Source organism: Dreissena polymorpha, chromosome 13 (assembly GCF_020536995.1).
Source record: "Dreissena polymorpha isolate Duluth1 chromosome 13, UMN_Dpol_1.0, whole genome shotgun sequence".
NCBI lineage: Eukaryota > Metazoa > Mollusca > Bivalvia > Myida > Dreissenidae > Dreissena > Dreissena polymorpha.
The window spans coordinates 17,055,950-17,083,645 of record NC_068367.1 but is presented as its reverse complement, the minus strand read 5'-3'; the positions used below and the strand labels follow the sequence as shown (position 1 = coordinate 17,083,645).

General features: G+C 33.3%; 1 protein-coding gene and 1 long non-coding RNA gene across 6 annotated transcripts; one reads left to right on the top strand and one right to left on the bottom strand.

The window, feature by feature from the left end:
* On the bottom strand, window positions 1-26,297 carry LOC127855399 (heat shock 70 kDa protein 12A-like). Of its 5 annotated transcripts, none has more exons than XM_052390925.1 (14): window positions 26,143-26,297; window positions 21,080-21,731; window positions 20,573-20,719; window positions 19,942-20,344; window positions 18,839-18,907; window positions 18,593-18,706; window positions 14,927-15,039; window positions 3,524-3,631; window positions 3,264-3,353; window positions 2,815-3,033; window positions 2,281-2,440; window positions 1,496-2,086; window positions 1,302-1,364; window positions 1-1,139 (listed from the first exon to the last, which is right to left on the bottom strand). In XM_052390925.1, exons 2-14 carry the CDS (start codon window positions 21,533-21,535, stop codon window positions 730-732), a joined length of 2,943 nt encoding a protein of 980 aa, XP_052246885.1. In that variant the 5' UTR covers window positions 21,536-21,731; window positions 26,143-26,297; the 3' UTR covers window positions 1-729. The 5 variants fall into 5 exon arrangements, with proteins under 5 accessions (XP_052246885.1, XP_052246887.1, XP_052246889.1 ...); XM_052390926.1 differs by lacking the exons at window positions 1-1,139; window positions 1,302-1,364; window positions 1,496-2,086; ... (2 more) ...; window positions 3,264-3,353; window positions 3,524-3,631 and adding exons at window positions 9,443-10,555; window positions 11,303-11,365; window positions 11,625-12,212; ... (2 more) ...; window positions 13,865-13,960; window positions 14,310-14,417; XM_052390927.1 differs by lacking the exon at window positions 19,942-20,344.
* Window positions 25,630-27,132, top strand: LOC127855412 (uncharacterized). Its single transcript, XR_008037511.1, has 2 exons — window positions 25,630-25,877; window positions 26,649-27,132. It is a non-coding gene; the product is annotated as an uncharacterized LOC127855412 (long non-coding RNA).
* The last annotated feature ends 564 nt before the right edge of the window (window positions 27,133-27,696 follow it).

Sequence of the window (27,696 nt, the reverse complement as noted above, 5' to 3'; positions counted from 1 at the left end):
ACATAGGCATTGTTTATTTGCTCTCGATTACATTTGACATTGATCAAAAGTATAACAAAGTAAACATAAATATATCACACAGAAAAAGATTCCACAACGCAAACCAAGAACTTTTACCTGAAATAATTATTAACACTGTTGTAGTTAAAAGATAACTTTATGTAAGTGTAACTCTTAATAAAGTCGTGAATACATTTGAGACAGTTTTCAAACCACACCGTGTTCACATCGAGCTCTCAAAAAATTTCGAATCGCGGGTGTCGTGATCGTGATGCTGACTTAGTATAATTTACACCATTCCTTTACCACCAATTGTTTTTAAAAAGTGAATACACAATTATATCAAAATAATATGTTGTCTAAAACAGCAAAAACTTGAAAAGCTTTAAATATAATGTTTGATAATAATTTATATTTCTGACATAAATATATGATAGAACTTCTCACGCACAATGAGATAAAGCAAAGTTCAATTTAACAAGAAGTATGTTTACTCAGATATTATTGCACACTTTATTAGACATTTATATATACTATTGGTCAAATACACAGCACCTGGTTAAATGCAGTATTCACTCTGACTAAATAAATAAAAACATCACAATCTTTGCAATGTTCACATTTACACCTGATTATTTAACTGTAAAACAAATTTAAATTTTGATATAGAGGGCATTCGTCGCTATAAAGAAATCACTGTTCTTAACAAAAGTGCCCTCCCCTCGGAAGTTATTTCAACCAATCAAAACGAGCCAACACCCTTTTGCCACCCTGTCCGCTTTCTTTGGCTTCCACCATTACTTCAGTTCCGCCGAATGCCATTTGTACAACGATCAACGCTTTTTCGTTTGGATCAACACTGGTCAACACCAAGACAAGTTCACCGACTTTTTTGCAATCAGTGACATACATCGGAGGTGGGTCTTGGTCAGATTTGTAGATTTCTACGGTAACCTGTTGGTCACCGGGGTTTGGCGATGTAAAGGACTGTTCTGCCGATTTCTGGTCAGGAAGCAAATTGTCACCCTTTTTAACAAACGCCTTAAATAGATCTTCACACTTTTCTTCACCACGTACTCCAATACATTTATGCACTTCAGAATGCTTCCCTGGATCAAATCGGACTGATGTGCTTATTCCTAAAACACAAAAAAGAACAATAGTCTTATTCCGTAATTTATGATGATGAGCAGATTTTTTACTCTCTTTCTAATAACTCTGTGCCAAAGAAGAAGCTATGTTTGTTGTTTTTCTGAATATTTGATTTAATAATTTTGAAGATCTTACAATGATTTGTTTACCGTAAGCAAATGGCATTTTTCTGGAACAGATCGATTGTGGTAAATGTCCGTATATTACAGCACCTGCGTGAAAAAAAAACACACAATCACAATTTGTATTTAAAACATAAAATATAAATATTGAATGAAACAATAAGAACACACTCACTCTAGAGTTATTTATGCTTAAAAACAAAACAATAAGTATTATCTACCTTTGACAATAGCTAACTCGGGTTGTTGGGGTACCATAACTTCGTAACCACCATCAAATTTCTGTCGAACTGCATCTTGAATAACTTGTGACTCGGCAAACCCTCCAACAAGCAGGAGTTTTTTCAAACCCCACAGTTCACGTTTTCTTAAAAGCTTTTCAACGTGGGCTAATATTTCGTTTTTAGACTCATTAAACATTGCTAATAGTTTGCCGCTTTCTACAATAAGCCTGTCACGCTTTTTAGTAACGGTATCTTTAAAAGGTCCTTTCCGCAGTGTTTCTTCGATGTTTTTATTTGTCTTTTCATTATAAAAGCTGAATAATTCATTTGGTAGTTTCAACATTATTTTTTCATCCGTTGGCTTCACTGCTCGCTTTTTTATTTCAATTGTTCTATCCAAATCAAGTTTGTCACTTGCACATTCAATGGAAAATTCTTTGTAGACATCTTTTTCGAAAAGATTTTCAATGAATGCATTAAAATGTTTGTCGACAACTGTCCCTCCCCAAGGGCCGCCTGATGGCGGGGACAGCGATTTCAGTTTTCCGTCAGCTAGCACTTCGTGTGCAGTAATATCCACCGTTCCACCTGGAAAGTATATGTGAGCGGGTTAAACTTATTTAACTCTGAATGTCATCGTATTTTTGTGAATTTGATTGTTTGTGTTGAATCCACATTGATCATTTAAAGATTTATAATTTAAAATGTTTGTTTTCCAACTAAATGTGTTCTTTAATCCTAAACTGAGTATAACTGCTGAAAAATTAAAAGCTAACATATACCTCCCAAGTCAATAACCATAAATTTGTCACCGGGTCCAAAGGGAATAAGTTGGGCCTTTGTGTTCAGTTCTCGAGAAAGTGTTGTGAACGATTCCTTGCAGTATATAGCTGCAGCCTCTGGCTCATAGGCTAATGAGAGCTGGTTTTCTGATATTCCTGCCTGAAATTAATTATGTTTGTACACAACAAATGAACTTGAATAATTAATACGCACCTCAACAATTAATCCTCCATAAACGTCATTTATTAATTGTAATTTTATTTCAATTTAGTTTTAATAATACATTCATTTATTTGATCTCAAACAAAATATACATATCAATTTTTAAACTTACCACAAAGAAGGTATGACAATATGGATTTTTTAAAATATATAACACACATGGACTTTCTTGTTGTATACTATCACGTAATGGTGCACAATATACGGGTATCATAATTATGTAATAAACGTTTTATCTAGTTCAATATTGACTTAACTGTGCTTTTTTCGATAGAAAGTTGCTTTAGGTTATGAAGCAGAAGATAACTTACTTGTCCTGCAGCCATAATCATAAATTGTTTTGCAGCATCATTCCAGATTGCCGGAACAGTGAGAACCCAGTCGATGTCTGTTTCTCTAAAACCAGTGTCTCTCTGTTGCAAACGTTTTAAAAGATGATTCTTAAGAAAGGCAATCGCCGCGGTAAACACCTCAATGGCTGGCATAAACTTTTCCTGAGCGTCTTTTATTTTTATATCTCTGCGAATGGTCTACAAGAAAAAAAGTTTGACATATTGAAGTTATTTCCCAGTCATACATATTGATTGATAATGTGATGCTATGTTTATCTTTGCGCGTAAAGCTGTTCAGTTATTTCAGCCACCTGCGTTCAATTCATAAGCCTCCAACTGGGCATTTCAATTGGCTTAGATTGGCTTATCTAAATTTTCCTACAGGATTTATATATATATTTGGAAAAGTGTCGAACAACATACAACACCTTTTTAAATAACTCCATTTTGAACCGTCGGAAGTATCTCCAGCCAATATGTTCATCAGTTGCAGCAAGACTGTTGTACTTTGTTTCCGCCTTGTATATAATATGAAAGAGTACTTGTTATTATTTTCTAATGAATTGAATGTGTCGTCATTAGCTAAACATATTTAAATCACAAGAATTAACAACATAGCAATTAAATATATACTATCTGTAATAACAACAATATCGCGCCTTTTAAAGATACGTGAACGCGTATATACCTCGTAACCGAATGAATGGAATTTCCCACTTTTGTCGAAAAGTACGATGGTCGGTGCCTTACATGTGACCATGCCAGTGCCATCGTTCCAATCACTATTGGCATAGATCTTGAAAAAGAACAAATACAGCATGTACATTAAATTCAGAAGGGCATTGAAATTAACATACAATCAGTTACAACTAAATCGAATTTATGTTAATTACAACCTTTTAAATTCAAACACATTTTAGCAATACTATTTAAATCCATTTTAAATCCCATACTATTTAAGTCCATAACATATAAAACATATTAATATATTTAACTTATTTACCGCTTTCAAACTAGTTTAAACATATTTATTTATGTGTTGGCTAAAACCATGTACAACAATCATGCACAATACAATCATAAAAAGAAAATGATTCAAACAAAAGAAATAATTCTTATAAAGTTTCTGTCCCTGACGTAGTATTTACGCAATAAATGGATGTGATTTAAGACGTATTTGCATTGAATATAAAACTCATATGTATATATATTCACATGTACTACAACCATACGTTTTGCTTCGAGGTCGCCGACCAAAAGCTAAAATCACCCATTTTGTATTGCAGTGTCAAAATCGTTTTAATGATTTGGTTATAACCGATGCTTAAATATATGCCTACCCTTAAGGGATCCCTTTTGAATTCGTCTAGAAACGAATAGGCGTAGCCAGAATAAGTAGTACCGAAATCAATAGCAGCGACAACCAATCGTTTTGACGACATATTGCGGCTTTGCCTTCACACTATTTGGACGCTTACTTTAGGCTGTTAGGTATGAATTGATTCACTGAAATGAAACACAAACTGCAACACAATTAGTCTGTACATTGATTTGCGGAGTTTTGACTGATTACCGTCATTACTCAGTTAAATCTGTTATGATTTTGAGTGTAGTAAATGTACGTTTAAACTCTTGCTATAAGACATACTTAGCGGAAAAATAATGCAATATGACAATTCATAATATGTGTATTTGCAAAATTTATGTTAGGCTTTGAAGGTCAATTCAAACTTATTGCAAAAAGAGTACATAATTATGCAATTTTCAAGTTGCAAACACTGTAAACTGTAAACAAATTGTTATTAAGATTTCAGCCGGTAACATGTCGCGGGGTGTTACGTTGACCTTTAAACTTTGCACATGTGTATATGTTATTTTCTAATTGGGTGATGAATGTAAAAGTTACATTAAAAACACCTGTATACGCCCACAGTTGACCATTGACTTTAAGCCAGGATCATAGGTATAACACACAGATTCAACATGATGCACATTGGTGGTAAGGTAACACTTGCATGCTCATGTCAACATTTGACCTTTGACCTTAAACCTGCCGCCAGGATGTTTCTTAGTGACGATATGGGATTATTTCGTTTCTGAAAGTTATGCTGCTAATATTAACGCATTTTGATAACGAACTCGGTTGAATATATAACTAAAGCATTTGCATATTACATATTCATATTAGAGGGAAAGAACTAAGCATACATAGCTTTGTTAACAGCAGAATACATAATAGTTTATTTGTTTTCTATCAGGCTCGTTATGTACTTTTGAGGAACAACGAAATGAGACTCAAACAAAATATACTGCTCTTCGTTTTTCTTTGAACAGATTTAGAGACACAGCTTCATATAGTTCAGTATTCAGATCATCAAGGCGCAATTTTAGAAAGAAGAAGTTATACTGGTGGCAAAACGCCAAATTACATTTCTATTTTTGTATTTCAAATGTTACCCATTAAAAACCTTTTGACAAATCGTTTTAAAGCAATAACCATCTCCAATTAAATGCAATTAACTGCAACCTTATAATAATAACAAGTTTTAAAATAACAAAAAATAGTTTATTGAACGGTTACATAAATTATCTTTACTTTCGATTTTGATAATTGTTAAATATCAATTGCTTAATGATCTAATTACCCGTACAACTGGTTACAAACATGTTTAATAAATGCATATACATTCATGTATTTTAGATGACTGATTTTTCGGTGAATGTCTGAAACTTAGTTATCAATTGAACTTTTTATAAAATTGTTGCAATACAAAAGAGAATACAAAAGGTAATTACAGCCCAAAACTGCAATTTAAAATCGATACACTTAGATGGGAAATTATTTAATAATTTCAATTGTTGTCATAGTTTACTGATTTTGTTTTATTTATTAAGCCAGCTTGTAAATTGACGCAAATAATACATGTTAAAATTTATATGAATTGGTTAACATGCTCATGTGTTCTATAAATAAAACCAGCCAATCTATCGTTTAAGAAACAAGACACTGGTTTGTATGAAACACGCCTACATCTGGTGTAAGATAATGCATGTGAAGTATAAAATCTCAAATAAATAATATACCTTCTTCTATCCAAGTTGTCTTTTAATTCATTGAAAGTTGGACACTGATTCACATTGAATTTGATTTCTCCATCCGTTTATTTATCCACACACTTTCGATTTTGCGTTTCTTTTTATATATAGTGTTCTTTATTTAACAGGCAAATACAAGAAGCATTAATGACGACCATGTACAAATACAACACTTATATTTGTTAATTTAAAACATATTAAATTTCTGATATTTACTAATTATCTATTGCGTCACAATTACTCAATTATTGTTTCAGTGTAATGAGTGATTTCAGGTGTACATGATGTATAAGCTACATGACTGCTTAAGCGGCTTTGTCAGTGGTAGAAGGTTGGAACGGACGGGTATACGTGTATAACGCGTATATTTGACTATCGGTTAAAGATAGTTAAGATGTACTCGTTCTCTATATGACATTGACACTGTTAATTTTGTTTAAAATGTATTCACGCATACGCTAAATATTTGACATGTTAAAGTACAAAAAGGTATTTTTTTTTCAAACACTTTCTTATGTATTCTATTTTTTGGTTATTATCGATGTATATACATTGTAAAGAAATGTGAGAAATAAATGAGAAAAAAAGTTAAGTTGTACTCTGGTTCCCAATCATTTCTTTAATAAACAAAAGTATAGACCTTGCAAACAACCACATCTACAGTAACACCCGTTTAAAAACAATATGGTATAGGTAATTTAAACGAGTTAGGGATTCAAGTCCCTCTAGACTTAAAATTGTTACTTCGATGTGTATACGATTACAACTTTAATTGCTGAGTCTATTGAAGTGCTATGCATAAATCAATATTGGGTATATTTGTTTTAAATCAATCGTTTGTGCGGTCTTCGCGTTTCTTATCGAGGGCATAGCTTATACAATATTTGAAGATTCAACATGAAACTTCATAGATTAATAGATTTTCTTTTATATAAGGTGCAGAGTACAAGAACCATAGGACCCTACTCGTTCTGACAAATAAAATCTAAACGTGTATGCTGGATTATTTCAGTCTGTTCATTGTTTAAATTGGAAATTTGCCGTTGTCAAATGTTGTTCACTCATTTTATGGCGGTGGGTTAACCTACTTACACGTTTTCTTTAATTCTTCAAATCTTTATCTATCTCGTCCATCGGTATGGGCAGCTCGAGGTCATCCTGCTCCGTTTCTTACAGTGTTGTCAGTAGACAACAGTTAAAACAATACCAGTATGCTAGTAGTGTAAAACAATATAACGTGGGCTGTTTTAAAACGGTAACCGATATTGATAACCGATTAGTGTATACAAGAGGCAAACTTATGTCAGTTATACTAAAAATCATTATTCCTTGCAAACAGTACATACAGTTTTCTGTGCAATATGGATTATATACTGCAAGGATTGGGATTCTGTGCACAATGACTGTCTAAAGCTACTGGTGTATGCATCTTTAGAAATATTAAAACATGGATATGGTTCCATTCGATTCCATTAAACAGTATATTCGATTTTGATTGTAGATTAGGTATATATGTACTTGAGCTGAGCGTTTAATATACAAAAAAGCATGTTTAGATATTCCATCAATACTATATTATTCAAATAATGATGTAAATGAACCTTATGTATCAGGGTGTTTTTATTACAGCAAAGCCTGTCAAATTTCCTTGATCAGGATTAAGTGCCCATGCTTACTGACAACTATTTTTGATGAATGAACATTATTTAAGGACAAAGCCCCTGGCGGACAAGGTACCTAACCAGGCGATTATTGAACTTGTAGTTCAGCGATTTTCCATATTTTTTTCAATATCAATATTATACTCGTATATAAGTTATGCCTATCTTAAAACTCAAAACGTGAAAAGCGTTTTAAACGTGTCTTAGTCGGCGTTGTATTAATAGTAGGATGTAGCAGGAGATCTCGTGCACAAATACGTTAACACATTTATTTAGATATTTTGATTTACATTCACAGATAATTAAAAAAAAAACGACAGCAAAACAAAGAAACGCGTTTTCTCGGTTTTACGTAATACTTTGAGTACATCTTAATGCGCATCAATAATATACACGTGCAAAGTCTAACATGTCGGATAAATGTTAACTTAGCAGTCCCAATAATGGTGACGTATGACATTTTTTGCCTTATTATGCAAGTTAATAAAATATTGTTTCATACATAAAATATCTATACAAATATATTCGTAAAACGTACTTAATGTTTTTTTTCGAACGTTCTTTGGTTATAGAAAGGCATTTCTATGCTATCATACACTTGTTCTTAAGTTGTGTCAAGTTAAAGAATATGCTTTACTGACTTAAACTAAATGTGTATTTAATAATTCTTTCATCGACGTCATAAAGATTGCGTGATAGATAAAATATATAATATGAAAACGCAATAAACCATTTGCCCCAGTAATAATTGTTAACTGTAAGTAGGCATTTACAAATGGAGTGTTAGACGTCAGTCTAAGTTAAGATTGTAGTAATTTATTTGATCTTTTATTATAAAGTTTAAAAAATACAAAGACAAACCTTTCCATCGAATAGCTGTGTAAATTTAAATTATTCAGTATGACAAATTCCAGTGACCACACATCACGATCGAGAAATAAAACATTTATTGTTTTTGTGATTCGTAATTTCTACTTGCACCTCAGTATGTGTATAATTGGCAGTACGCGCACATTTAAACACAAACCCCCAGGTCCTTACTGTACACTATGGATATGGTGTCCGCCTAGAGATCGGGAGGTCACGGGTTCGATCCCCACCGTGGGAGCGTTCTTTAGATTTGTATCATAGACATGAAGTACTGGTTCTTGTCCCAGAAAACGGGAACCTAAGTCAATTTGAAAAGAACCATCTGGACTACATTTCGATTTCTTAATGGCTAAATATTCGTATTTAGGCGTCTTTGCATTCGGCAAGCATCGCCCGCTCTATAGGCAATAGTCTATTGTGTTAACTTTTTTGTTACCAATAATTAATGTTTCTTAAGTGTCATTATATTAAACATGTATATGCAATCAATGATGAGTAAAGTTGCTCATGCTCATGTTTAAATATAAAAAACATATTTTATATGATATTTGATTTCTTTAATGTCTTCATAGGCTGTAAGAAGAAGAGCTTTTTTCTATATCAATATGAAAAATATTTAAAGATTTATCGTATGCATAGTTTGCTTGACTATTTCCTGTTGATACATAACTTATGTAATAGTTAAATACATATATTTTAGGATGAGCCTTATGTCCGGGTTTCAATATATGTTCTGTTCTTACACCACTCTAAAATCGTGTAGTACTCAGTACCCTTAACTTAGATAGTTTAAGACTATTTGTGGTTTATTCTGCGGTAATTATAATATTTTGCTAGCCCCCCCCCCCCCGCCAAACCGGTTGAATCACAAAATGCTTTGCAATTGAGCGTTCCAAGACGGTCATCCCAGTTTGGATCATTTTGCCTAGTTTGTGTTCTGTTTTACAAGTAGTGGATAAGAACAATAAGTGCTCTCTTAATGGAGTTTCCGGAATTTATTGTTTGCTAAATGAACCATCAAGCCATTATTTTTCTTTCGTGCTTTACTGGAGCGCCGATCCTTACTTTCGACAAGTACAACTTTTAATAACAGTTCGTGAATAATATTATTATTTCATCCGCCGATCGTATAATTCACTCGAAACTATAATTTACTACATACCGATCGCTAAAACATTCTACACAAATTTAACAACAACAACAACATTTTAACAGTCACAGTTAAGAAGAACATCGTTTGGTACCTAGGAATTAAAATAATATATTTTTTCCAAAACCTTGGGCAATTCGTGTTGGTTCTTAAAAACGAATATTCGGTTATAAATAAATTACACAAAAGCAAAACTCGGAAAACACATTCTGCAAGTAACCTTGACGATATTCAATAAAGAACATATCCCTGACATTTTGCCAAAATTGGCAAGTTAGAAACAGGGTTTGAATTGCATGCCAGTAGACCTGTTTTAATCAGATTTATATGCATATTATGCATATTGTGTTCGTTACAACATACTAACGAATGAAATATTGCTGAAATGGCAAGTAATGATAAAGGAATGAACATTTCTCTTAATCATAAACATTTATCACTTACGAAAAAACATCAACATCTGAAAAATCTATTATTTGCAAGAACCAATATTGCACACGAGAAACCTTTTTCAAGATGTTTAAAAAGGCCAATACAAATTATTTCAACCAATCAATGTTAGCAGTCATCATGTTGTTTTGATTACCAAGTTCTTTTGCCTCCACCAGCACATTCCTTCCTGAAAAGGACATTTGGACACCGATCTCGGCTTTGAATGTTGTATCTACATTATTCAACTGCAGCACAAGTTCATATAGACACTCACATTCGGAGACATACAACGGAGGCGGGTCTCGATCTGATCTGTATATTTCCATGGTAACCTGATTCTCACCGCAATTCGGCGCTCTAAACCTATATTCAGGCGACCATTGTCCACACACAAGATTTTCGCCTTTCCTAACCAGTACTTTGAATACATCTTCACACTTGTCTTCTTGTAAACTCGAACATTTGTGGATAGGTGGACTGTCTTCATCATACCTACCGGATGTGCTAATTCCTAAACGAATTTTATAATTATTTAAAACAGTAGTCACGCTTTTTTAAAAGAAATCTGTCTTTGACAAGCATGTCCTAATCAGTTTTATTTAATACTTAATTCATATAATTGACTAAGTGACGAAAGATGCTGCACGATAGTTTCAAAAGCCGTTTATGAAATCACATATATATTTGTATTTGATGTATTAAAGGTAAGTTAGTGACTGTATATACAAAGCAAATAGCATATGCATTCTTAGATAAAGATCTTTGTGTAATATTAAGTCTGTTTTTAGGCATTTTCTTTGATAAAATATATATATATACAAAGAAATAGTGCCAGTTACACGGTCTTGGTAGTTTTCATTCTATGCTTACGGGGTCAACATAAAAAACGGGTTCTGTATACAACCCCGCGTTCTAGGCACATTACATTAATATGTAGGGGGGTAGGGGTGGTAATGCAATCAAATTTCACAATAAGGTCTTAAGTCCAAAATCACAATCAGGTCTCACATTGAAATTGTATATACCCCGCAATTAATTTCGCTATATATTTCCTTGTGTAAGACGTTAAATAAATGACGTTGATATATATAGTAATACATGTATATAATGTACCCCTATATTCGTGTTTATATCGGATAAAAAGGGTATGGGGATACATTTATTTATAAAGTGGGAACCCCATATCCTATTTCTAAATCAGAGACCCCGTAACTGGTGATATGTGTCAATATATATATATGTTATAAATATGTTTTACCGTAAGAATATGAAGACGTTCTCGGACAGACGTACTGTAGCATATGTCCGTAAATGACCGCCCCTGTATGGGACACATGCAATGGTGTTGGGATGATTATACAATAACAAGTAAGGCAAGAAAGTACAAGTAAAGAGTAGGTTTATCACTAAACAAAACATTTAAATTTGAAATGGTTGATGATTTTAAACTTTTGAGATTTGCATCACCACACTAAATTGAGAAGATAAAAATGTGTTCAAAGTTACAAAACTAATTGTCTGAATCAAAACCCTCATTAATAAATGTAAAATAAATATAAACAATAAGGAATTGCAATTACCCCTGACAACAGCTAAATCAGGTTGTTGTGTAATCATCACTTCATAATCAGAGGTAAATTTACTCAGTAATGCTTCTTGCATGATAACTGACTCGGCAAAACCCCCAACAAGTAAAAGCTTGTTCACTCCATTGTTTTCAGGTTTATGTAGTAGCATGTCAACATGCTCTAAGATTCGATCTTTTGATTCGTTGAATATTCCTTCTATTAGATAACCGTTTACAATTAATGAACCCTTTTTCATGCAAACGTTCCCTTGATATCGACCTGCTTGAAGTGCTTCCTCAAATGGTATGTTCTTAATGTCTTTGTAACAATCTAATATTTTGTCTGGAAGTTTCAGCACAAACTTTTCAGTAGGCTTAAATAAACGCTTTTGAAATTCGAGAGTTCTATCAAAGTCAAGTTTATCGCATGTGAAGCTATTTGAAAATCGTGTGTACACATCATTATCAAAAATGTTAGCCATGAGTGAGTGAAAATGCTTATCAACAAGCGTCCCTCCCCATGGTCCGCCCGATGGCGTATCAAGGGAGTCAAGTGTCTCATCATCAGTGACTTCATGTGTGGTCATGTCCACAGTTCCACCTAGAAATAACAGGATATATTAAAAGTAGTTCCGAATATAGGACTAAGTAGTTTGATGAGTTAATAATATTCGTGTGTGCATTAGCTGAATGTTAGCTCTGGACTATTTTGTCAAATACTGAGTACGTTATTGAAATGAGTCAAAATGAATGAGCCTACTTAATTGCTCTTTATTTTATATCAAATATAGATACTATGTCAACGATTTAAAAAACAATCAAACGCGATGAATGTCACACCTCCCAAATCAATCACCATAAACTTGTCGCCAGTGCGGAAGGGAAAACGTCCAGCCTCCCGGTCTTGCTGACGAGCAGTGGTTGTGAATGACTCCTTGCAATAAATGGCCGCTGCTTCGGTTTCATAGGCAAAAGAAATTCGGTTTTCCGGAATACCAGCCTTAAATTATAATTGTTTCGCAAATAAAGACAATAATTTAAGGCCGTGTGCATTAGTCTGTTTTTGTCGTTGAAAATTTTTAATCGAACAATTAAAATGTGATAACATTAATACATTTTAAACACTTACAGTCTCTTAGAGTTTAAATTTATATTTAAAAAATTTATGCAGACCTGGATGTGCATATGGATTATACGTTTTTATCTAATATTTGCTTATAATTATTACCTTATTAGTATTGGGTCATTCCTTTTAAGACAATACAAACCTAACCAAGCTAGCTGAAAACACCGAATAACCACAGTTGGGCGGCAACAATAGACGTCTTAGTCACAAACGATGGGACCAACATACCCCCCCCCCCCCAAAAGAACAGCAATAAAACAAACAAACATACGAACATAATTTGTGTCATTACTTCTTTTGCAGCCATAAGCATAAAGCGCCTGGCAGCATCGTTCCATATTGTTGGAACCGTGAGCACCCAGTCAATGTCGGTATCTTTAAAGCCTATGTCTCTTTGCTGCAAACGTGTCAAAAGGTGAACCTTGAAAAAGGAAATCACTGAGGCAAACAACTTGATGGCAGGCATCGGCTTTCCATGAGAATCATGAATGTCTTTTTGAATGACCTACAAGAAACAAAACATTTGTTTTTGAATGTACTGTTGCAGTTCTACAAAACGCCTGTTATTATTCAAGTGGGTACTGTAAATTACATAATGTACGTGTACTGAACTTATGCAGTAAACCGTTTTGGGAAAATATGTTTATCCAAGATAAGATTTTATAGATTTTTTTTAACGCCAAAGATTAGAAAAAAAAGAGAGTTTCATAATGATGTTTGAAACACATGTTGCTATTTTCGTTTCAAACAAGTCAAATAAGTGGTCTTAATAAACTGAGATAGAAAAATTAACGTTACAAAATATGTGATCAAGAAAAAACATACAATTACGCATTTTGTCTCGGAAAGACTTTGTAATCAAGCAAGACATTCGTAATTATTGGACTTTTTTGAAAGACAAGTAATTTTAAATTACGGTAAATTAAATAGATACGTGCAAATAAGTATTATAATTATGTTTGCCATGCTGTTATTACCGTCTCATGCATGGATAATCAATCGAACGTGCGAATAAACGAACGAATTAAAAATCTAAAAAAAAGATATGCGTTCAAAACCTAAATGTGTCTGTTCATGTGAGTGAACGCATGTTAATGGACAAGATACTGCAAACTTAAATAACAAACCTTTTTATTAGAGAACAAATGCATCTTGAAATATCGGAAGTACTTCCACTCAATGTGCTCATTGGTTTCCACAAGGTTGTTGTACGTTGACTCCGCCTTGATAAATAAAGTAGAATATTCCAAATCTCGAACAAGTTTACATAACACGTAAATATTGCTAATGTATAGGCCTTTCCCAGCTCTAGATTACCTCAAATGGAAATACCCTCCCTTTAAAGAGTCATTAACCAATCATAATTGTAGTCCTGTATTTTCTGCCCAGGCGTTAATATTAAGAATTCGCCTATTGATCGCGTTCAACAAATTGAATGTACGTTTCAATAACGATCAATTTAATAAAAATGTTATAAATAATGTATTTATTATACGGTTTAAATCAATTCGTCGTCATGATTAAATGATATGATACTGATGTTTTCAATTAAATAAATACAAACAAACTTACGTCGTAACCAAATGAGTGTAATGACTCATTTTTGTCAAATAATGCGACGGTCGGTGCCCTGCATGTGTGCATTTGATTTCCATCTGTCCAGTGATTGTTCAGGTATATCTGAAACGCACCAGTAAAGTTTCAAATCGGTATTTAATTTGTTTAGAGTGCATGTTTTGCAAAGTGAGTGTCCTGTTTTGAGTCTGTTGATCGCTTGACTTAAAGGGATAGGCGAAGTTTGTTTCCACTAAAATCTCAAAAAAACGAGTCCGTACATTGATATATTATGTATAGTGAAACTTAAACAGTAAATTATGTATGAGCCACTGTGCGTGTTAGGGAAAATAGTGGATGAACCAACCCATGTCACGTCTTCTAAGTATTACATTACTAATGTTTAAAACAATTTAATAGTAAGTTCTGTTTGCATTTCTTTAATGTATTTTTTCCAATTAATTGGTTACTGATTTTTATTTGTATGCTACCCCACACTTAATCGATTGAAAATACATCGATCAATAGGCTTAGTCATTCTAAACACGTCTTGACTCAGTATTCATGTTTGGTCCTCCTAATTTAATATAAAAAATTATACTACACCTATTTTTATAATGATTGTTCCGACGTACCTGTAATCGGTCTCTTTGGAATTCGTCAGAAAATGAGTAAGCGTAACAGGAATATGTAGTTCCGATATCTATAGCTGCTACAACGAGCCGCTTGCAGTTAAAGAAGTCTGGTTCTGTTAATTCAAATATTACAAAATAGTTTATATGTTATGCATATTTATTTGTTTACTATTTAAAATAAAAACCACTTATTTTACCGACCTGTTCTTTAATTCAAAGCTAAATACAATTTATGCTGAAAAAATGAATAATTGCAAAAAATAAAGAAAGCCTACAATAAGCACATATTCTCGTCTATCGTTTATAGTAGCTCATGTTCGTATGTATCATGCATCGCACATGTGACCAATACGTCCATATTTACAGCAAGGCGGACGATAGAAAAAAACCCGTACAATATACACTTACAATTGCAAATAGCAATCACAATTACAAAAAAAAAAGTTTGCTAAATATGGATTTAAGAAGAATCTTGTCCAACAACCTTGTAAAGTTCTTTTTAGGTATAAAGCATGAATTTGCGTTTAAAATTTAAATTAATTACAAACGTTTAAATTTACTTAAGTTTTTGTTGATCCCGTAACTAAAATGCTGCTGTTTATACTTTCTGATATTAAGGGAAAACAACTTTTGCAAAGTCTACCAAAATTTGACGGTTGATTGAATGTCAACAAAATCACACTCCGCAGCAGTGATTTTTAAATAAAGCACTGACCAAAATAGGTAACATTTGGGGATAGATTAAGACTTTTAACAGTGAAGTAGTATACTTTTGACAAAAAATTGTCTTCAGCAATTGTAAATAACCGTTTCGTTACAAGACATCGCGTTAACCGTCCGAAGCAATTTGATAAATGAATACCTCGCGGTATTTTAAGGTCATGTGACATTTGATCTGTTTTTTCTTGAAACATACGATTTGCTGTTTCAGTTTTCAAAAGAAATATAATTCTATTGAGTTTAACCTTAACGGTGCCTGATTGAAATAAAACACTTCACTATTCAACATTAAAACATGAATTATAGATTCAATGTCAATATAAACTAGAAATGGCGCGGCAGAGGCCGACGCGTATCCCCACGCCGCATGTTAGACCCAGGGGCGCCCCAGGGTTGGTAATGGGGCCATGCATAGTTGAGATTGACCGAATTGTCATAAGAGAAGTTCAGTATCAATTAGAAGTGAATCGGTGTAGAAATGAAGAAGTTAAGTAAAAGGCAATTTTGGGTGGGTGTGGCCTATGTGGGCGGGGCGCCCCAGGGTTGGTAATTGTGCCATGCATAGTTGAGATTGACCATTTGTCACGCGTATCCCCACGCCGCATGTTAGACCTAGGGGCGCCCCAGGGTTGGTAATGGGGCCATGCATAGTTGAGATTGACCGAATTGTCATAAGAGAAGTTCAGTATCAATTAGAAGTGAATCGGTGTAGAAATGAAGAAGCTATAGTAACAGGCAATTTTTGGTGGGTGTGGTCTATGTGGGTGGGGCGCCTCAGGGTTGGTAATGGGGCCACGCATAGTTGAGATTGACTGTATTGTCATGCATAGTTGAGATTGATCGTATTGGAATAAGAGAATTTCAGTATCAATTTGAAGTGAATCGGTGTAGAAATGAAGAAATTATAGTAAAAGGCAATTTTGGGTGGGTGTGGTCTATGTGGGCGGGGCGCCCCAGGGTTGGTAATGGGGCCATGCATAGTTGAGATTCACCGTATTGTCATAAGAGAGGTTCAGTATCAATTTGAAGTTAATCGGTGCAGAAATGAATAAGTTAATGTAAAATAACATAAAAAATGAGTGAAAATCTCTGACCCGGCCCCGCCCCAACCCCCATAACTTTTAACCCAAGGGTCAGATCAAAATTCCAAATGGTGAAGGGTCGCACATATGCTCATAGCTACCATGTGTGTAAGTTTCAAGGTTATAGTGCTTATAGTGTAGGAGGAGATAGTGGCCAGGACGGACGGATAGACGGACAGACGGACGGCGGAGATAACCACAATATCCCCACGCTTTTCAAAAAGCGTGGGTATAAAAATAATCTTTATAGGGACCAAAGTCGAATGAGAACGCGGCCAAGACCAGTTTGAAAATACTTATCCGAATGAAAGTGGCGTCACATAAGGAAAAAACTATGGTAGATTTAGGTAGATTGTTTGCCGATTACTGACATTTTTGGTATTATTTGAAGCATTTGACAATTCCAATTCGGAAACTACATGTACGCCACATGGGAATACTTGATATCGTTGTTCCTCTATACGCATTGATAACCTCTTTACATTTTATGTGTTTTTGTATTTTTAACGAGACACAAACATGTCACGACGCTGACAGACTTTCGATAGGGAGAATTCTTTAACGAACAGCTTAAGTCAGTAATATAAAACCTGTTCGCAGATGTGGTTTTATATAAGAAAAGATAGTCTTCAAGTATATGGCAATATTAAGAACAAACAAATACCAAAACTGACAAGTTATAAACATGATTCGAATCAGTTGTCCTGTAAATAGTCAGATCCATATTCATATTTGCTTTATAATATTTTTTCATAGGTTAGGTAAAACGAAATATTGTTGAAATGTCAAGTTATTAAATGAGCAAGCACATTTCTTTCATGTACGTGTTTTTGCAATTAATATAATTTATTTCTTCATTTTGAAATAAAAGGGAGACTCTTTTTATTTTATTCTTGTCTACTGGTAAAAATATGACTTTTTTGTCCCCTACCGGTTTCACCGGAGGGAACTTATGGTTTGCGCTCTGTCTGTCTGTCAGTCGGTCAGTCTGTCAGTCTGTCTGTCCGTCACATTTTTGTGGATCCTGCGATAACTTTAGAAGTTCTTAATATTTTTTATGAAACTTGCAACATGGATAGATGGCAATATGGGCATAATGCACGTCATTTCATTTTGTTCCTACGTCAAAAATTGTGGTTGCTATGGCAACCAAAAAATTAAAAAGAAAATCTGAAAATGGTGGAATTTCTGACAATGGTGGAGCCGGTAGGGGACCATATTGCTTGACAATAGCCTTGTATATTTATATCAGTATTTTTCCGCTGAGCATCTTTTTTTATCGTTCCCGTTACGTATATAATGACACCGTTTGCCTTTTGCAGTTTAATGTTAACGGTTTTGATGGTATTCATCTTTTCCAATTAATCCGCCATTTTTTTCTAGAACACAAGGCATGTAACTTTTATCTTACGTCTTGGGCGCTCGTTTTGTTCCATCCTTGAATATTTCTTCATCAAATATGCGGTTAGGTTTGTCTAGCTGTATGTTTTAGCATAATAAACATGACATTTGTTATATTAAAATGTAAGTAAATAAATATCTACACAATACTTCTTACGTAATTTATAATGTAGCAATCCTGTCGCACATTTATTAAAGTGTAAATTTTATATACAGACCATTCAATGTAAAACACTTTCCTACTAATTGTCAGGTTAGTTGCATGCTATATAAAGCACCAACTACGCGGGATTCCGATTACGAAAAAAAAATTGTCATAACCATCAAGGTTACATGTATATCTTTTGTCACATAAACTGAATACGTTTACTACTGAACGTAAATACTGGTTTCTTAGTGTAAGACATCAACATACATCATCAAACTGTTGCTGAACGCTTTAAATAAATGTCTCTAATCTTACCATTTTCCTGATATGGTAACTGAAACTCTGGTTGAGGACTCATTTGATGATCCCTTAGTTCTTCATTATTATGGGAATCATTTCCGGTATTGACTCGTTGGTGTGACAGCTCCCCTGACAAATTAAAGCTAAATATGATTAAAAAAATCAATTAAAACAGGTATATGTGGATTCACCAATCGTGCGAACAAGTTTGATTAGAGAATCAAATGATGATTTATGTTAATAAAATAATAAAATACAAACCTTGTTCGGTTTCGTTGTCATTAGGATTCTGGCGACGTGGCATTATTATTGACTCACGATCTTGAACATCTAAAAAATGAAAACTTCTCAATGATGGGCATATACTGTTTATAATTATTTAAGTACTACGAAACGGTTTGGCAAAAGACATACATTATTATCTCGTAATGAAGAGTTCTTGCAGTTTACATTTTTTTAGAAACGTAAACAAACGTTTGGCGTATGGGCAACTTATCAAGAGTAAAATTTAAGGCTTGGACAACCAGTTATTAATAACAATTCAGCACGTGACAAGTTTCACGTTTAGGAAATCTCCAAATGCCACAACTTTTGGAATTATACAGCACAACAGATACGATGAAGTATTGGTATTTCGGATTTTTAAACAAACTGGGTAGAAACAGGTATATGTATCACGTTGTATTTTTGTTTCACATTTTATTAAAAATAAAGATAGAAACTACATTGTAATACTCGTGCCAGATCTTGTTTTAAACGAGAAAAAAAAACGAGAAAAAAAAACACGAAAAGTTAATTTTTATCCTAAAACATGAATACTGATTTTTGAGAGGCATCGCTAGGAAATAATTTAAAACGCTAGTCTGTTATCACAGAAATATAACACTAATAGCATTTAGATTCTTATTAAAAATAACAAAGAGTATTTGGTTGAAATACAAGATGATAACTTGATAATTTCATATACATGAAAGGTTTTAAATGATGTTACCCTATTCTATGTTGGCGACGACATTTAAACAAACCAACGTCAAAAGATTAGTCTGTTAAAAATGTGTAGACGTTAAAAACTCGTGTGTAAGATTAAACAATTCGTAATGTTTGGGTTATACTATAACGTGGTAAAGTATTTAATACAAGAAATGTACATAGCATAATTGTATGATCTTACCATTTTATATAAGAGCTTGCGTCAAGTTATGATATTACATTAATTATTGAAAATAAATTTTTTGATGACATAATGTGCATCGTCTTTTATTAGTACTTAGTTTGGAGACAGAATGAACATATGTGTAGATTGAACAGTTGTTTATCAATGTCCTGTGAAATATAGTCTACGTATGAAAGTTATAACATATAACCTTTTGAAATTCGTCCCATTTTTTCGTTTATATCGATCACGAAATCGGATATGGATCCAAGCATCGTGTGTGTGTACCAATGATTGAGTTCTTCGTTGCGTTTTTTGTTGTTTGGTTCAGCTGGGCACAAATATTCTGGTCTTGTATCGTTAAAAAGATGTTCTGCTACAAACATATATCTTTCCACCTTGTCCCGTCGCTTATTGATATCTTTTATTATGTCTGGACAGATTTTGTGCATATGTTTGTACTGAGATATTTTAATCTCTTTCAACGTCTTTACAGGCGTGGAACAACTTGACGAATGCTCCAGTGTTGTTATATATCTATTTATAGTTTTAAGGACCCAAATACATCTTTTCATGTCATCTTGCACTGTAATATGTTTCGTATCGTTCATGAGCTAGAATGACAAAAGCGAAATTTATTAGTTACACAAAAGAACGACCATATTGCTTTTAATGCATTCGTGTTCAAGTAAATGTGTAATATTTAAACATACCTTCAACATACATTGTTTATTTAAATTCAAAAAAATATAAATAATCTACACATTGAACGACTTTCATATGATCCCAGAGTAAATTACATGGATTATCATTTCTAAAGTTAAAAATAAAAACTTTATTACCGTTTTAATTTCTTCCAAATATTGATTTCTCTGCGGGTCGTCAATGTTTTTTAATGCTTCTTCTATGTTCGTTAGGCATTCATGCAATAGTTCGTCCGAAACATGTGTATCTTTCGTATGGATAACACGATCGTGTATATGCAATATCTATAATTTTAAAATGATTATTTCATATTTAACTATAATGTAATTTAGTACATACTCTTGACTTCTGTATTTAGCACTGCCCATATAAGGCATGTACATTTCATCTTGGTCTTATTGAGCTACACACTATAATATATGATGCATATTAAAATGTAACACACATATAATTGCATCTATTCATAAAATTAAGAATACTACAATTATTGTTTTGCAAGGATACGACGTATTGTTATTTTTTACATTATATACATATATTCTTAAATAGTGTTAAGGGTTATGACATTTACGTATAAGTAACGATACACTGACAAAAAAAAACTATTCTAGTTTGTTTTTTGCAAAAATAGTTTTGGCACATACCGTGAGCAGATAAGACAAACCGTTGCCAATCGCGCGCTTCACATCCACATGGTTAGTGCATATCTGAACCAACGCTTTCAAACCTGCCTTTTCCACATTTGCCGTCTCACTATACCCATAGTCTTCTATGTAACATTTCATAAGCTGCCATTGACGATTTGCTGCTGTGGCATAGTTTGACCAGTTTGGATTGCTTTTTACATGTTTAGATCTTATAATTTCCGCTAACATCGTACATTTGCTACAGACTGCTGCTGGTTCAACTTGCTGTTCATCACTATAATGTACCGTCAGTGTTGAGAAGTTGCAAGTTGTACAATCATTTTCATTACTTCCAAAATGCTGCTCTTCACATTGCAATTTTATAAAATTTATCAAAACTTTTATCAACAATTTAAGGCCAATGATCAGTTTTGCTAAATTGCGATCTTGCCCTTCTTTAAGCGGCCTATCCATTATTATATATTTAATGACCCAAACTAGTGATGTTTACATTGCTTCTGAGAATTGTTTATCGTTTAATCAGTCCGCATATTTCTGTTTCGATTCATATTTATGAACTTTCTTTATACAGGTCATGAGATGCTTGGTACTAATCCTCGACGATTTTGTTTATGCTGTCCGAATATGTCGGAATTTTCAAATCCTTTTACTGAAAATAATATGTTATCAATTATGCATTCACACATCACTCACATTGTTTGTTCTACATACTTCACGTCTAGTTCAAAAAGCAATTGTATTAATGTAACCAGATAGTGAAAATGGATGTAATATATTTCTAGTAAAGTCTCCCAAACGTCTGGTGTACTATCATAAGTAAGAACAATCTACTCTAATCTAGACATATCATATATAAGGATATCATTGTATCATTATGTAAGTATAAATTATTTTTTTATTTCAAAAAAAAACACCTTACTTAGTTACATGATTGGTTTCATACTTTGACAGCGTGGTTTTACAAGTTAATAATATTACGTTCTTGCATTTTTGGGACATTCTTAGATGGTGGTATTTGTGCTTTCCATTAAACTTCAATACCAAGGGAGTCACAAATATATGTGCTAAGATAAAATAGGCCTTACCATATACATGTACCTGTTTAAAGCTGAACATGATCATACAAATGACTATCAATTTAAATAGTTTATGTCAACAGAGTAGCAAAATGTTGTAATAATAAATCAAGTTTTAAAAATTCATTGGTAGTGCATATATGGAAACATAAACCCGTAAATGTTCTATTCCGGGCGTAAAACAAATCCGAGCGTATTTTTATATTTAGAATTTGTATGAAGGAGATTTGTTGACGGAATACGGAGTTTTTAATACTTAATTTGTGAGAAGCTGAAAAGGAGACAGACTTCTGAACTTGTGACTTGTGATCATGAATTATACTCTAAGATTTTGCATTTATTGGCATTGCTGTTAAAAAAAATCAAAATTTAGGAGATAACAATAACACATTTTAATTTTAAATATATTTTATCTATTGCTGATTTTTACACTTTCCACTTATAATTTTAAGTCTGAGGGATGACCTGATGCATTACAAATCTATTTTCACTTATTTTGTTAATGCAGTCCTTTTTTTCTTCTTATTTTTTAAATTTTGCTCCTTTTTAATTATTATTTCATAATTACAATAATGACTGTAAGGTTTAATCAAGAATAATACGTGGTTATTTTCATCATTTTAAGGTTTCCTTTAACAAAACACACAACAGTCTAAATAAGTTTAATATTATTTGTTTATATCATCAATATGAATGAAGTTTCTCTGTACGTTAAACTATAATAGAAATTTATAGTAGTTTAGATTTCCCCAGTCTGACACTCCAAAACAATGTACAGAAATATACCAATTTTATTACTTACATGTAATCAGATAAACACTGACAACCAGCTGACTTAATCTTGAGGTATTTTGCTGCCCCAATAACAATGAGCCCTGAGTCACACCTGTACATGTTTATAAACCTAATGCTTATCAGGCTTCAGTGGATTGGTTGGGAGGTTAATATCACAGGAAGTTGCTGTTTGAATCGAACACAAAAGCGGTTAGGCATTGGACTCTGAACTAAATTGAAGGTTTCATGCTTAAGCAATATGAGGACTAAAATGAAGTGAAAAAATGTCTTGCAATTCTGACATCCAGGGTGTATTGTGTAAAAAACAATTTGTATTTAATACAATGTGAAAATGAACAATACGTTTGTTGCAAAAGAGGTTCAAAGTGGCTGGTTTAACTGTGATTTGGTCTCACCAAATTCCTGTCTTTTTTTTGGAATACTGCAGAACATCATAAAAGGTTTGTATTTTTATTCCTGCATTCCTCTTTTATTTAGATTATTGAATGATTTAATTGTAATTATATTTGTGTACTGTTCCAGTGGGAAATGTAAAAAGATGATGATAAGTAGATGTTGTATGGCATTTGAAGGAAAAACAACACAATTTGAAACTAAAATAGATGAAAATACACAAATTTCTTTAAAATATGTAGTAAGTACTTAAATTAACATTTCAGATTAAGTCATAGGATTGGGAAGAAAGGTTGCTGGTGGCGTAACATTTCCCATCTCGGACATCGAATGCCGCGTCACAAATAGAGGAATTTGCAAGAAAACACTGTTGGAAAAAAACATCTTGTGAAAAAATGATTTTTTTTATATTTGCCGTGACTGTACCGCGCCCGGATGATGATCACAAAGGGGCCCTTGACAAAGGAAAGCTGGATTTGTTGATAGGTAAAACACATTTTTACTATACAAGTTATTGTATTAATAGTTTGAAATAGATAAGTTCAAAATAAAGATTAATTGAATTATACGATTTGCTTCTGGCTGCCCCAAGATCCAAACCTGCCCCCTTGGACCCCCAACATGCCCTTAATATGATTCAATGAATTTTCAATAAAATAATTTTATTTTAACAGTGAAAACTATCAATTATCAATTAAAGAAATATTTTTTAAATGAAAATGAATGTAATATTAAATATATGCATATATAGCACATGTTATTTTAAAGTATACCACACTGGGAAGTATCGAAGCACGTTCAAAAGTGCACTATTGACAAATTAGGACCCTGCCTTTTTCAAAGCCAAGCTGGTGCCCTGAATAGATAAAATGTTTAAAAAATCGATTTATTCTAAATAAGTTATAAACAGTTTTTGCAATAGGTGAAATGTAGCTGTACTAACTATCAATTTGCATTTCTGATTATGCCATAGCATGGGGGAGAATCGCGGACCTGAATAATGCTGTGATAAAGAGGAATTCCTACTCAAGAAAGCAGTTTAAAAAACGACTTGTGAAAGAGTGAACTTTTTTATTTTGGCCGTGTGTGAGAACAGTTTGTTTAAAAAAAGTGCATGTCTATCATATTTTTTTTGTATGTATATATTATGAATATTTTTGTTGTATGTCTTTAAAGGCTATCTTAAAAGTATCATCGAAATGCGGAACTAAAATGCGAACATTTTCCGCATAAGTTCCTTATTGTTTGTGACTGCGGAAAAAAATGCGGGATTTTGGCATTAGTTTCGCATTTGCAGAAGTATAAATTTCCTCATTTGATGACGAAGAAAGAAGTTCCGCGTCCAATACTCTGCATTTCGCAGTTTTTTCGCAGTCTAGGATTTCTGCGCATTTCCGCACTCTGGGTTTTTGATGCGGATCTCCGCGTCCAATACTCCGAGTCTTTTCCGCACAAATTGTGGATAAAGTTATGCGGAGAAATTGCGGAATTCCGCATTTGTTTGGCAAATTTGAGCTAAGGGTGATCTAACTTTTTAAAATGTATTATCTTTAAATAAATATAAAGATAAACTGTTAAAAATATTTTGTCATAATTTTGATTAGTTTTTAGCTAACCTGAGCACAAAGTGCTCATGGTGAGCTTTTGCGATCGCCTTTTTTTTTTTTTCAAATGGCCTGTCCTTATATGGGTATATTTACAAAATGCATGTAATCCGATTTCCGCCCGGTATCTTAATTACGCCCGTAATCTAAGTTACGCCCGTAATTTAAAAATTCCGCCTGTGATCTGAATTCCTCCCGTAAACTGCTTTCCGCCCGTAATTTAAATGTCCGTCCAACTTGTTTACATATTTCGCCCCTGTTTTCCGACCGGATTACGCCCGAGATCCGCCCGGAATCCGCCCCTCTTTTTAAAATCATATATAGAAAAATACGCCCGGAAATATTTTTTTACGATCATTTGCGTACAACGTACACAATTTCAGTGGCTAACTGAATGGTAAAAGCACTTGCTAAATGTATTTACATGATTTTTAAGAAGTGTGTTTACTGACAGTGTTCTTGATTTGAAGCATTTATCGAAACAAAAGCAAAAACAGAATTCTCAACAACAAACAAAAAACGTTCACACAAAACATTAAAAACCATTAAACATTCTTAAGGGATAATACCAGCTCTGAGGTGTGAGAAGCAGAGGTTAGAAACGCGCCTTTATTGTTATTAAATACTTTGGTAAAAATAAACTCGCCTTTTATGTACTTTCGATTTCGAGGTATTTTACTTCATGTCATGTTTCAACATGTTTCGAAAGGATAGTAATTATGATTAAAAACCGACATTGATACATATGTTTTATTTCATTATCATATTACCATAATGTGTAAATACTTATATAAATGTCTTATATGTGTTAAATATGTATACATATATGTTTTAGCTGAACTAAAACTAATGAATTCTTCCAGAAGAGTTTACAGTGATATTAGTTTCGATTTCAACAAGTCCATTTATGGATTTGTGTAAACATTGGTAAAGATTAATACAAATTACTAGAATATGTATTCTATGTATTTATATAGTAAACAGTTGATTACATCATTTTCTTTTCAGTGTTAAGTTTATTTATTTTTTAACTAAGCACTGTGATTAAAAAAGAGTAACAGATATGTTCAACAGAGCAGTGATTTATGCACCCTATAGCATAACATAATTTCAAATGTTAAATTAAGAAAAAAATACTATAATTGTTAATATTTTCATTTTTTATAAAATGATACAAATAACATCATCTTACCTTTTTACTTGTTGGCTTTACAACTGGTTGGACTGAAAAGCATACAGCTGTTTTCAATATGTTTTAGCATTGATATACTATCGTGTTACCTTTTAAACTGTTAGCTTTACTTTATTCTTTCCATCGATAAGATATCAATAAGTGTATTCTTCAGGGTAGAGCCCACGAGTGTTTACAATCTTTGTTTCGGGTTTAACTGCAAATGACAAACAAAGGGAAGATTATTTGATTGTATTTGATAAACGTTTTTGAAATAATGATGAAGTATTAAACGCAATGGTAGTTATAACTTCAAATTTCCATGTACCTACGTTTTCGCATAGGAACACAAACCAAGAATATTTTGGGGGGAATTCAAACATAATTTTACATTCTATAAAACATTTATTATATTTCAATATGGGTGTTTTTGCACACTTATTCGATTATTTAAAGACATAATGATGTTTTACATATAATACATTTTTTTAAACTTTAGAAATTTATTGTGTTATTTATTATTAAAGGCTCGGTCAGACCGACTAACGAATATGTAACGGAGAGAAAACGGACAAAATATGCAGATTTTGGTTATCCGGTGATGAAATTTACCTGCTCTGCCGCTCAAGACGCTCGCAATCGGTGTGTGAAGCGTAGAAAAAACAAAATGACCGCACAAGGTGTAACGGAAATAAACGTACGTTTAACGGATATGTACCGGATAATTAACGGTCGGCTTACGGATATTACCATGCGAGTAACGTACTTCTACCGGATAAAACGGCAGTGTAGCGCATTAGTACCGGACAAAACGTTCTCAGAACGTGAGAGAAATGGAAAAGTACCGAACATCAACGTACAAAAAACGGTCATTTTATGTCATGCTTTATTTATATTTTAAAGTATCTTAATTTTGATTTGCTTTGTTTTTAATGCATATGCTTGTTTGTTTCTGTATTATGAATGTTTATGTACACTAACGCCAAAAATAAAATAAATAAATAAATCTTGGTCGGTCGAACACTTTTATATTTTCTTTCCGATGAAAAAGAAGGGTACATCCTCAGTATCATGTGGCAAAGCTTCAGGTTCTTGCAGGTCAAGGTCTCCGTTATCAGCTGCTGCCTTCAGATCTGACTCGTTCCACAACTGTGCAACAGACGAAGCATCACGGCCTCCAATGTCAGCCCAGGCGAACTTGTAGCCGGAATTATCTAGAGCTGGCAAGGCAACGAAAAAGCACGTCTTGTAGTTAAAATACGTAGACCCGGATCTTGATGGACATTTGCAGGCAATATGTTTGCCATCAATAGCACCAAGCGTATAAAGGAAATTCCGACTGTCCCTGAAGCCGTCCGCTATTGGCAACATCATCTCGTCAGCATACTCATCTATGACTGCTTTACAAATCTGACGTGTAAAAGATAACAGTATGATAAGCTAGCGTGGATTATAAGTGTACGACACAGTAGTTAATCCATGACTTTTAGCGAGTGGATGATTAGGTAAAAAATATACTACTTGATAAACGGTGCATATAACTGTGTGCATTTCAAGATATGCGCACAAGACAGT